We start from the raw sequence: 12,706 nt of genomic DNA, 5'->3' as shown, positions 1-12,706 counted from the left end.
AAGCCAGATGAGTTCAGCCTGTTACATACATGCCGTATAATAAATCACATGCACATGTTAATAATAAAGGTTTGCCAAAAAATTTCCACTGCAACCAGTCTTCAGAAGCCAAGTTTTCTACTTGTATTTAATAAAATTTTAAGAACATAGGACTTGCTATATCAGTTCAGATCATTAGTTTGCTAAGTATAGCATTCTACATCTGGCAGTGGCTAACATCTGATGTGCCAGAAGGTTAAAAATAAACACATAAGTCACATAAGTGCAGAGTCTCTATATAGTGCTTTTCATCCTAGCTGATCTCAATGTGCTTTGCACACTCTACTGCAGGATCATTTGCCCACCAATAATTATTTTTAATAATAAAAGGCTTGATTCTGAGAGGTGCTGATCACTAGCATGTCACTAGGCCCAGTGGTAGCTTTAGGTGAGCAGCTTTCAAGTTCAGGCCCAAGATTTACAATATCTCTATTGAAGTCAAAATAATGCCTACAAGCTATATGCAAGCTTGCCCTTTATCCTACACAGGTGATTTTTTACACCAATAAGAGTTCCTCCACAGATCAAGGGCAGTGTATAAAGTTTTAATGAGTTCCAAACATCTGCCTTTGTCTTTAAGACTAAGGGTCCTTCTTGACTTTCATTGATGAATTAATAACCAGAAAATTCTCCATTCTGGTTTTAAGCTACATTCCATGTAGCTAGCACAATATGCTATACATATTTCCTTTCACTGCCTGAGTAAAAATTGATACTAATGAGTCAGTTTGAACACACATGATTTAAGTTAGCCTCGTAGGAGGCTGGTAATGTTATCGTCCCTTGAAACTGCTTTTTTAAAATCATCACAGCTTCTGGCAGTGGGGCTGGTACCCATTTAACAACACAAACGTACACAACAAACGTAATTGTGGCACTGAGGCAAAGGCAGACAAATGACATTCACTAAAGATCCCAGGCTCACACTGCTCCATGGAGGGTCACTCCTGAAAGGTGCTTAGCACTCCTGAGAGCTGCGACGTGAGTTCAGCTCCAAATGACTTTAGCAGGAATGCAGGGCATTCAGCCCCTCACCAGAGTGCTCGGCACCATGCACAATAATACTCCAAGAGAATGGAAAGAGAGGGGGGTGGTTCTGAAATAATATCAGTCCAGAGCCAACATACATTTGATAGTCTTCCCATATTTAATTTTATTTATACATATATACTTAATACTCAAAAGACTGGTTTCTCTAGTTCACTTTGTGCCTCTTAGTCAAAGGTCACTCCTGCACCACATAAAGGGAAGGAGAGGGAATCAGGGGTGAGCAAGGGCAGGGGCAGAGCTCTGCTAAAACCAATCCTCCTGTAAGAGGGACCTTGTGCCTGTGGTATAAATTAGAGCTGCTCCTCTAACTTATGCCAAAGCTGAGCAGAGTGGGATCAGAGAGTCACAAGTGGCTCCTTATGGCCACGCCCCTCATTCCTCTGTGTTCAAGTGCAGCTTGGGAGGGCCTTCTGCCCCCAGAGATTAACAGTATTGCTTTCAAAATATAATGGCCTTATTTTCCCTCGTGTATAACACAGGACCTGTCCATGCAAAAATAATTACCTGAAATCCTACAGGCCACATTCTCTGCTGATGTAACTCCACTGGCACTGATGGGATTTTGCCAGAAAAGAATTTGGCCCTAAGTCTGTTGGATTTTTTCCTCAAAAGAATTGCATTTGATACTTACATCACTGGCTAGTTCATTAGCTTTCTTGGCTATCTGATAAGCTGGAGTGATCATAGCAGGAAAGCTGCCTTTCCCTCTCTGCTGTTCATATTCTCCTGTGTATTTCAGCTGTAAAAAAAGCAAGATAATGTAGGAACAAGTATATCGCGCACATTTATATCTGCTACACACAAAAAAGCTACCTTAAAAGAACATTACTGAGGTTGCAAAGTCAACCACTCAAAAGTCAGGAAATGTCAGAGTAAAGGTTGCCTGCGCCACCTTCGTTCACCATCATCCCTCATCACCTCACAGCCTTGTATGTATAGTCGTTAATTACATGATCAAATACTATTTTTCCCCAAAGACCCCAGCCTCATTCTGTACTCAGGATAGGCCTGCTCTAGGGATTATTCAGGATTGAAACAGGTTGCCTGTTCTCTCCTGTTATGCTTACATCACTCATAAACTTCTCTCCAGCCTTTGCGCGCAGTAGATCTGGAGTGTCTACGACAGTGGTATAGCTGGAAACTCTGTCTTCATGTCCTCGCTTATATGCCACCTGGCAGACAGAAGATATAAAATGCATTTTAAAACTATTTACTAGCAAATATCTGGGTATTTCCTTCCATAAGGCTTGAAAAGGCAACAGAAGAACTGACCTTAGTTTCAGCTAATGAATTATTCACAGTTTTCTGTTCTTAATAGAAGTCCCTCAGCTGTAAATACAAAGGCAGGTGTATCTACTACTGACTAAAAGTGGCTGTCACTACAGCGTGTTCTGATTTTACTCATCAAACTATGTGCATTAGTTTAATTGTTCTATTATTTCACTCAGCCTGTCTGGATCTATCAAGTGCCAAAGGTGTTCATTTTATGGCAATGAAAGAAAACTGCACTATGGGGAAAAAATATTTTTTCTGGTACTTTATACAGCATTCTCTCTTTACTGATACAGGTAAATAGAAAAAAAATAAGAGTGGTTATGCTGATATCTACAACATAGTAAGCGGTCTTCATTTTAAGGCCCCAGTGCAATGCCTATTAAAGTCAATGGAAAGACTCCAAACTCAGTGGGAGCAGCTTGATATGGTCCGAAGTGTTTGTTTTGGGTGAACAATATTCTTCAATAAAATCACTACAAGATTCTTCAGTAATGACCCAAACCCCTATAGCTTACAATTGTATTATTGCAATGATTGATGCTATACATGGAAGCCACGGCAGTATTTTTCAAATGCTTTGTATGGTTCTTATTTTCACTGGATTTCTTTGGATTGGATTGTTATTTTTATAACATGGTACATTACGTGCATAGATAAGTTAAAGTAAATTCTAGGTAAATTAATTTACTAGTGTATTGGTATATAATTTTACATACTAAAAGGGAAAGAGAGATGAAAAAGTTAGAATAAGTGGATAAATAAATGAATAAAAATACAAAAGGAAAATAAGAGTAAATAATTCACAGGGTATAGAATGGTACAGCAATTAATTATTTTTAAATTTGAGATGGCATAGAATGGTACAGCAATTCATTTTTTTTTTAAATTTGAGATGGCCATGATGTCATAAGTGTCCCATAGATCTTAGAAAATGCCCATACTGTCACTTGTTATACATGAAAGACAAGGTGGGTGAGGCAACATCTTTTATTGGACCAACTTATGTTGGTGAAACAGACAAGTTTCAAGCTCCACTTGTTATACGTGACTTTCTTCCAAGGCTAGCTAGTTTGCTAGAGACTCCTGTGTCAATGTATCACATTCAAGGTTTTTTCACTTTTACGGGAGTTATTTTACAATTACTGTTGGCTATGGAATGCACCTTTTAACATGAACTGTTTTAAATCCAAGTTTCGCTGAACTTCAATAAGTTTGACACACACAAATTGGGACTTACTTCACTGCTTAGCAGAGTGGCTTTCTTAGCTATCTGGTAAGCTGGAGTCATCATGGCTGGAAAGCTGCCTTTGCCTTTCTGTTGTTCATATTCTTCTGTGTACTTCAACTAGAAAATTATATAATTTGTATTTTGTTAAAGAAAAACCCTCTGTTCACCTCTTTTAATGCACACATTCTAATTGTTTTGGGTTATATTATCCTGATGACTTTTAAAAACCTATAATGGACTTAACCAAAGTGGAAATCACAGGTCCCATCGGTTTGGCTACACATGTTTAAAGAGTTTTAAAATAATTGACACATAAAAGACAATGTATTTTATAAGTTCAAAATTTAGGAACATTTCCTATGTAAAGTGGAAAAAATCTGTTTATAATCTTTTCCATCAATATTTTTGCGAACAAAATATTTACATTAGTCACTAGTTTAGTAAAGGCCACCTTGCGTAGGCACAGATCTTCAATTCTTATACCAAGTTTGATTTCCATTCACTTCCGGTTGATGGAACGGCAATGGATCCTTGTCTACTCTACAAAAAATAAGATGTGTAATCCACTGTTGGTGCAGCCTATAGGTGGTAGCACCACTGGAAGATGTAGAGTATGTTGGATTCCATCTACAATCAAAGTTACTTAAGATGTTACACTTCAGCTACAGGAGAGTATCTTAATTGCAGAAGTTCATGGTAGTTCCACTTGAATATAATTTCTAAGCTTGGCACTAAAACTGTTAGGTGACCTTGACGGTATATATAGATAGCACTCACAAGGCTCAACACGCTCTCTCAACATAGCAGTAAATGCATGTCACCGTCTCCTTTTGTAATTTGTTATTGAAAGTTTGGCTATTCTAACCTGGAAAGTCCTCAGAATACTATAACTCATACAAATAAAGTGATTGCAAAAGTCAGCCCACATACATCACCGAGAGTCTTCTGTGCCTGAGCTATCCTGACCGTTTCGGGATCTGGGATGGTTCCAGAATACCAGGATTTGTTTTCCTCATATGCAGCTTGGTAGGCTTTCTAAAAAAGGAAAGATTAAGTCAGCGGAAATGTGTCTACTCATTTTTAAACCCGAACAGTTAATCTGCCAGGCAGGGAAAAGAAAACTATCATTCATTATGGGTGAAACATATTCCTATGCAGAGGGAAAGCATGAGGTCTATGCTCCTCTTCAGTCTCATTTGGAGAACATAGGCAGATCTTAAGTGTCATGAATTTTGTGCTGACCCTTTCCACATCAAAGAATATTTCTGAGCACGTTCCATAAGATTTGCTTAAGTGATATGAAATTAGGGCCCATTTCCCAAAACTCCAGTAAAACATTTGCTGAGTAACGCCAAACATCATGCAGACAGCAATGAATTTGCTAGACCAGCATTACTATTGGTGCTAAATCTGTGCTAAATGTGCACGCAAATCTGAAAACTGAAAATTCAGCAATTGAAGATTGATATTTGCTTTTTTGTCAGACTTATTTCATAAGAATCCAGAGTGTGAAAAGTGCCAGATTGAAAGCTCTGAAAAGTGAAGTCCTCTATTTGCTTGCACAGGCAGCATCCAGATTGCCCTGCCAAAAGGGACATCTTCTCGAGAGGACAGTTATTTATAGACTTGTGAGTATTTGGGCTGTCTGCTGAGACTGCCAAGAAGAGTGATAATGGGCTTAGACCATTTCAAAAGCAGCATATTTTACTTATTACTAACGTAGGATGGGTCTGAACCACCAAAATAAGATGAATGGCTCTATAGCCCAATAAATCATCAAGCTAGCCCTTTACATTTTCTATTATTGTTCCCATCTCTATGTTAAGGGAGATTTATTTATTTTTTAACACTAGCAAAAAACTTTTAAAAAAAAATAGTTATCTTGGGCAGTAGTTTTCTGTTCTCCCTTTATTACTAGCTTGCATAGATGAGTTTAATCAGGGATTCCTAACTCCCTGCCCACTTTCTTCCTGTCCCTGATCCTGTGTTTGCGACACTCACCTTGAAAATTAATACTGTCACAAATTCAGCATTATGGCTCTACTTCAGGATCAAGTCAGAGGAGAAACTGGGGTAGGCAGAAAAAAACCACTAGCAAAACACAATGGGTGAAATCTTGGCCGCAGTGAAGTCAATGGGAGTTTTACCATTGACGTTAATGGGGCCAGAATTTCATTCAATATTTGCAGTAAATAGAAAAAGTGGCAAGACAAATGTTGGATTATAATAATACTTAGCACTTAAACAGCACTTTTCATCTGAGGATCTCTGAAAGTTTTACAGAGATGGGCAAGTCTGATTATACCCATTTTACAGAAAGGGAAACAAAGGTACAGAGAAGGTAAGTGACTTGACCAAGCTCACGCATAACTCCATGGCTGAGTCAGGAATAGAATCCAAATCTCCTGACTCTTGCTATCCTCTTTTTAATGACTAAAATATGCTACCTGGAAAAGCAAGTGAAAGTTAAACAAGCTATTAAGGAAATAATAATAAATGGACTCTCATGACTGAAATATGGTGAATAAAAGCATAGCAATAATCATCCCATTTAGCATGGGGCAGTAGCTCATACCAGGCCAATGCTTGGTGGATTTCATACTAGCTGCTCACATGAACATGTGTACTTGAAGAATGTCTCTAACCTGTCTGGCCAGCTGTTGAACTCTATGGGCCGCTTCCATATCTCTGGATGCCACATCCCAGTGAAAAAACGATTTGAATCGTTCCCCCTCTTCTCGATATTTAATCTACAAAAAATAATGGCATCATTATGTATAGGTTTTTCTCGCATCATGGATGCCTGAGGTGGGAAAGTGCTGAACGTGCCTGGGTACTTAGTACTATACAGTAAGTGCAAACTGCAGCGAGAATAATTTTAAACCAGTGCAAGACTGTGTTTACTTCCTAACATCATAAAGCTATGAACAAATGCACACCTCTGCTATTTTGTGTGTGTATCTATGTACCAGATCCTCAACCGGTGTAGACTGGCATTGAAAGCTATGCCAATTTTCATCAACTGAGGAACCAGCCATATATTTTTAAAGATATACAGATATAGGGCTTGTCTACATTACCCGCTAGATCGATGGGCAGCGATCAGTCCAGACGCAATAAATTGACAGCAAAACGCTCTCTCATCAACTCCGGTACTCCACCGGAGCGAGAGGCACAGGCAGAGTCGACGGGGGAGCATCAGCAGTTGACTCATTGCAGTGAAGACACCGCGGTGAGTAGATCTAAGTACTTCAACTTCAGCTACGTTATTCACGTAGCTGAAGTTGCATAACTTAAATTTGTCCCCCCTTTAGTGTAGGCCAGACCATGGAGACACGCCATTTTATGTTAGGACCTACAAAACACACAGGCCTAGACAACCCAAACTCTGCGGCCTTTGAGAAACCATTGCTCACTGCACTCTCTTCTTCCTTGCCACCCCACCAGAGTCCCCTTTACTTGCCAACTCTACTTCGATTCTTTTGTTTATCAACCATCCTCCACCTACCAACTGCCATACAGGAAGACCACACAAGCACTAGACTCTGTGCCATGCAAGGAGCACAGACCTGCATTCTGCGTGCCTTCCACCACTGCCTAAGGTATCGGTGGAGAAGGAGGTTAGATTTATCCCTTAGTGCAAACATCTGTTCTCTGGTCCACATAAGTGGCTTCTGACTAAGGGTACATCTACACTACAGGGGGGAGTCGATTTAAGATACGCAAATTCAGCTACGTGAATAGCGTAGCTGAATTCGACGTATCGCAGCCGACTTACCCCGCTGTGAGGACGGCAGCAAAATCGACTTCTGCGGCTTTCTGTCGACGGCGCTTACTCCCACCTCCGCTGGTGGAGTAAGAGCGTCGATTCGGGGATCGATTGTCGCGTCCCAACGGGACGCGATAAATCGATCCCCAAGAGGTCGATTTCTACCCGCCGATTCAGGCGGGTAGTGTAGACCTAGCCTAAGATATTCTGCTGACACTGGAGTTATACATATAGGAGGAGCAGCACACTGGAGTTGAAACCTACCATGAAAATCTGAGAAGAGAATTTGGTTCTTAGACACCAGTAATACAATGACAACTGAAATCAAGAGAGAAATCTGCACAGAACATACAGTTCAAGTGTTACTATGAAACATTGGTCCTGTGTATCAGTCAGTGGGTAATATTCTACCTCCTTTATCCTGTGCAACCTCAGTGAAGTCAGTGAGGTTGCACAAATGTAAATTAATGGCAAAATTGAGCTCCATGTCTTCACTTTATTATAATTTAGTATTTGTTTTGCAATAGCACCTAGAAGCCCCAACTGAGATCAGGGCGCTATCGGTGCTAGGTATTGTACCTGCACATAAGAAACAGCTGCTGCCCTGAAGAGCTTACAATCTAAATAGACAAGACAGAAGAATGCTGAAAATATGTATCAATATCTCCATTTTACAGCTGAAGAGAAGCAGCAGAGATAGATTAAGTGACTCCCTGATGTTTCACAGGAAGTCAGTGGCAGAGCAATGAATTGCACTCATATCTTGAGTCCTAGTTTAGTGCCTTAAGAGCAAAACCATCCTTGTTCTCTAATGTAATGTAATGTTCTCAAGTAAAAGCTTATTCAATTTTACCAGTTGAATATGCTTTTTACTTGACATCATTAACATTTCAGCGCAAATATTTTCTCAAGTGAGAATTCTTTTATACATTTAGCATACGCAGTTCTAGACCAAAAACTGCCATATAAGTGAATGGGGACTTTCAGTGAGTAAGAACTGCAGAATCAGGCCCTTAAATACACTTAGCAACCCCCCCTTTGGAGTTCAAAATTCCCTATGTGATTGAAAGGGACAGGAGCTGGTCTAGGTGAGAAAAGAAGGGAAAGTGATCTCTGAACTATAATTTGCCTTGCATGTATATATACACACAAACACACTGGAAGTAACAGCGATCTCATATCACAGTCTGCAAACAGAAATAGAACCTGCAATAATCCCAGACTCATTCCAGACCAGCTCTGTCACACGCAATTTAAAGGAAGTATACTGGTTGTTGTTGTAAGAGTGTCTGAGTTATTGCAAAAACCTGATGCATAAAAATGGCGTGCAAGAAAAATGGGAGAAAAAATGCAACGTATGATGAATGCTGCTAAATGTATGATGCCTGCATTGTCCTTAAAGCAGAGAAAATATGAAGAGTGTGTGCAATAATTTAAATAATACAACTTATTTACAGAGAATTTTTAGTAGGATGTGAAATCATGTATGAACACACAGTTTATGCTTACTATATATAATAATAATAATAGTAGTAGTTTTTATAGTATCAAAGGGGACTAAAGTCAATAAAGCAACATTACATATGGAAATGGGCCAGTTACCAGTGGTTATTCGCAATCTTACTATGTACTTTTCTAATGTTAAAGTTACCAGAAATACAAAATTGAAACTAATGTCTTTGGAGGAAAACACCACAAGACAGGAAAGAATGCCATCAAACAAAAAGACTTTGAGCTCCCCCAAGAAAATCCAATGCACCCATAATATTTCAGTAAAAATGTTCTCAAAACAAAACCATGCAAAACCTGACTTTGTATTTTTTATAAATCTCAGCCCAAGTTCATAAGATGCTTGAAAACCCTCCTGGGTACAGATTATAATAAAACTGAAGCTACTTTGTGGCTTGGTATCAAAGACTTGGGGATTTCAGTCAAGTTTTGCTTGGTGTTTTCAGATTCATTTGAACTCAGAATTCAAAACAAGCGATAAAAAGTTTAAGAAAATGTCTTCATGAACCCACATGACTGACACTATCAAGTTTACACAGCTTTGTTCAGCATTCCTAGCAATTTTCTGTGAGCACTGCCACTTAGAATATTAGATAAGTATCCCTTTACACACTGAGCCTGCACTTCTCAATCAGGAAGATTCCCAATAATATTAAATCGATTCGTTGCCTGAGTAAGGACTGTGAGGCCCCAAATGTACAAGAAGTAAGGCTATAAATCTACCTTGGGGTTTCCTAGTGATACTGACAAAACTATTGTTTTGCTCTCTTTCTTTGCAATGGAACTCAACGGCCTTATAATGTAGAGTTGTATGAAGTGTTGTAGCCTTGTAGAGTGATAACGCAGATGAGGTAACATCTTTTATTGGACCAATTTCTGTTGGTGAGAGAGACAAGCTTTTGCGCTTATGCAGAACTCTTATTCAGGTCTAGAATACATGTAATATGTGTTAACTACTTACACTAAACAATCTGTTCCGCCCTGTATTTAGTTGTGACACCCTGAATACATTTCCCAGACATGAAGAAGAGTTCTGCGTAAGCTCAAAAGCTTGTCTCTCCCACCAACGGAAGTTGGTTCCATGAAAGATGTTACCTCACCCACCTTGTTTCTCCAATGTAGAGTTGAACAGGCACAATACATTATTCCTCTTTTTAAAATGAATACTGAACACATAGGATACAAATTCACCAGAGATAGAAAAAAATTTCTTGTTGAAAAAAGGAAAAAATATTCCACAAAATTACCTCATCCACCTTGTCTCTCTAATATCCTAGGACCGACTCATCTACAGCAACACTGCATATAAAATTTTAGACATTTTCCCTAATTTGTCTAAATTTCAAAATTTTCCAACCAGCTCCAGCATTCACTGAAATATTTATAACAAATGTTACAAAATGTGTCGTCTTCTACATAAAATTGATATATTTCTAAGGGACAATTGTAACAATTCTATATACCAGCATAACCAAGCTACAGATGGGATCAAACTGGGAAATTTGAATCCAAATCTGGATTTCAAACCCCTTAAGTATGGGTGTATTTGATTGTTGTGGCCCATTATGAGCCCATTTGCAAAATTCTGATCCAAACCTGGATACAAACTTTTAATACTCTCAAAGAGACCATGGGAGAGGAGAAGGAGTTTCTGTCTGGACTTTGTGTTTTAGAACATTTCTAGAACAGAATACATGACTACAATGGTGTCTTTTTTAAACATAAAATACATCTGAATATAAAACACACTTGTTCCTAAAGCTTCTTACCTCACTTACTGCTTCTGATTGTTTCTTCACATTTATATTTACTGGTGTCTCATATATGCTTGTGAATGTGTTGTTTTTTGGGTTATGGCTACAAAAGAAAGTGTAATGGGAAATTAGAAATGTATGTTATTGACCACCAAAAAGATAGGTTTTCTTTTTAGTTTGATATTTCTTAAAAACACTGAACAAACCTGTCCCCCACCCCAACATGACTATTGGGTTACACACAAGTTATTGTTTTATGAAGTAGGTGCCTACAACTAAATTAATTTTAATGATCATATCATATCAATGCTGTGTTTCTAATAACAAAAGAGAATAATAGAATAAAAAACAACTGTCATCTCTTCCTTTCAAATGACAAATTTGACAGGAATTGATCATTATGAAATAAAAAACTTTCAGAAGAAAACCCTCCCTCTAAAATCTGCATTTTACATATTTTTCTGGCTACTAAGTGAATTCACATCTTGTTAACTCTTAGTCGCCGATACAGAAATCATAGTATAGTCACAATAGTTTACTTTTCTAAATACTTCAAATGACACTTATTTTGGTGTCTTTTAAGCTACAAGACGACATGACAAATGTGGAAATGTTACATATGAGGTCAGATTCTCATCTCATCTGCCAGTGCTGCCCATATTAATCCAGAGTAATTCCACTGAAGTATCATGGAATCATAAAATATTAGGGTTGGACGAGACCTCAGGAGGTCATCTAGTCCAATCCCCTGCTCAAACCAAGACGAACACCAACTAAATCAGTAGAGTTATTCTGGTTTCACACCACAATATGTGAGACCAGAATCTGTCCCAAACATACTCTTCTAATGAATTATGGTAACTTAAATTTTACACCATGATTATTTTTTTATAAGGAAACACACTTACGCTTGACAGTAAGGCTTTTTCTGATAGCTGACAAAGTTATTTACAGTTAGCATCATCTTGCAGACTTCACAGTGAAAACAGGCTTTGTGCCATGTCTAGAATTCCAAAAGATAAAAATATAGTGAAAGTTACTTGTATTTCATATTGTATTATTCTAGTGATTTTAAACAGCAATATTGATCCCTTCTATCCATATAATTAATAACCATTTCCCACTGTGTGAATGAACATGTACTAAATAGATCTATTGTCATTTCGAATTTGTTCTTTTTAATTTTGTTCCAACAAACTTTTATAATGAAGTTCATCTCAGTTCTGAAATCCAGTAGGAATAAAGAATGTATAGTCTGGGGGGCTTTGGCAGTGTCTTCAATGGAAGCAGGATTAGGCCCAAAAGTAAAGTACCAATGCATATGTTTATTAACGTTCAAAATGACCAAGATAGAGAATGTCTACTGACCTGATCTATACAGTTAATCTTCTCAGCAGAGTAAACCCCAAAGCCGCATCTAGCACAAGGCTGCACATTCATCTTGAAATCAACAGAGTGAAGAATATATATATATCTATATATACACAAAAGGTTTGAAGACTATGAAGATGACTTTCCAGTCCGTATGTAACACACTCCAAACAGCCCAATCAAGCCCTTTTGCTCTGCAGTCCAGGATCACATTAAAGTTCTGAATCGAAGTTCTCACTCCCTTTTGCTGACCTTCTGCTTTGAAGTCAGCTGCTGGCTGGCTTTTAAAGCTGCCAGTTACGAAGAGGGGTTATTTTGGCAACTGGGTAAGTACGTACAGAAGGGGAGCTCTCAGTGACATCTTTCTCTAAATAGAAGAGTGAACTCATAGAAAAGAATCATGTTCATATGAATGATAGAAACTGGTCATTCAGTTTCTAGGCTTTGCAGTTTAATACTAGCTGTCATAACCCCAGGATGGAGCTAATGGTATCAACAGTACCATTATCAAATTAGTAGATAGCTGGTCACCTCCATGTGGGGTATATGAGCTCACTAAGGGATAGTCTGTTCCTTTAGGAACAGCCCTGTGTAAGGTAGCTGTGCCACCCCAGAAGTTCAGGGAAGAAACTTTAACTCAGAGATTCACAATTTCTTCTGTGCTCCCCATTTGCTCCTGCTACATCGCAGACCATAGCAAATTACTTCCCC

The 12,706-nt window shown here is 38.5% G+C and overlaps 1 protein-coding gene across 29 annotated transcripts in view; it reads right to left on the bottom strand.

Annotated features, from left to right (window-relative positions):
• Window positions 1–12,296, bottom strand: part of NRAP (nebulin related anchoring protein) — a 62,812-nt gene extending 50,516 nt beyond the window's left edge. For 23 of the 29 annotated variants that reach the window (XR_010589328.1, XM_008166336.4, XM_042855257.2 and 20 more), the window contains exons 1-8: window positions 11,993–12,274; window positions 11,533–11,627; window positions 10,640–10,727; window positions 6,238–6,342; window positions 4,523–4,627; window positions 3,602–3,709; window positions 2,157–2,261; window positions 1,721–1,828 (exon numbers count right to left, since the gene is read on the bottom strand). Coding sequence is in view for 28 of the 29 variants with exons in the window: in XM_008166336.4 (XP_008164558.2) it covers window positions 1,721–1,828; window positions 2,157–2,261; window positions 3,602–3,709; window positions 4,523–4,627; window positions 6,238–6,342; window positions 10,640–10,727; window positions 11,533–11,627; window positions 11,993–12,064 (786 nt within the window). In the remaining variant the exon portion in view is untranslated. The other 6 variants (XM_042855256.2, XM_065552449.1, XM_042855264.2 and 3 more) reach the window with 6 other exon arrangements.
• Window positions 12,297–12,706: the final 410 nt, after the last annotated feature.

Source organism: Chrysemys picta, chromosome 7 (genome assembly GCF_011386835.1).
Source record: "Chrysemys picta bellii isolate R12L10 chromosome 7, ASM1138683v2, whole genome shotgun sequence".
Taxonomy (NCBI): domain Eukaryota; kingdom Metazoa; phylum Chordata; order Testudines; family Emydidae; genus Chrysemys; species Chrysemys picta.
This window is presented reverse-complemented; position numbering and strand designations above follow the sequence as displayed.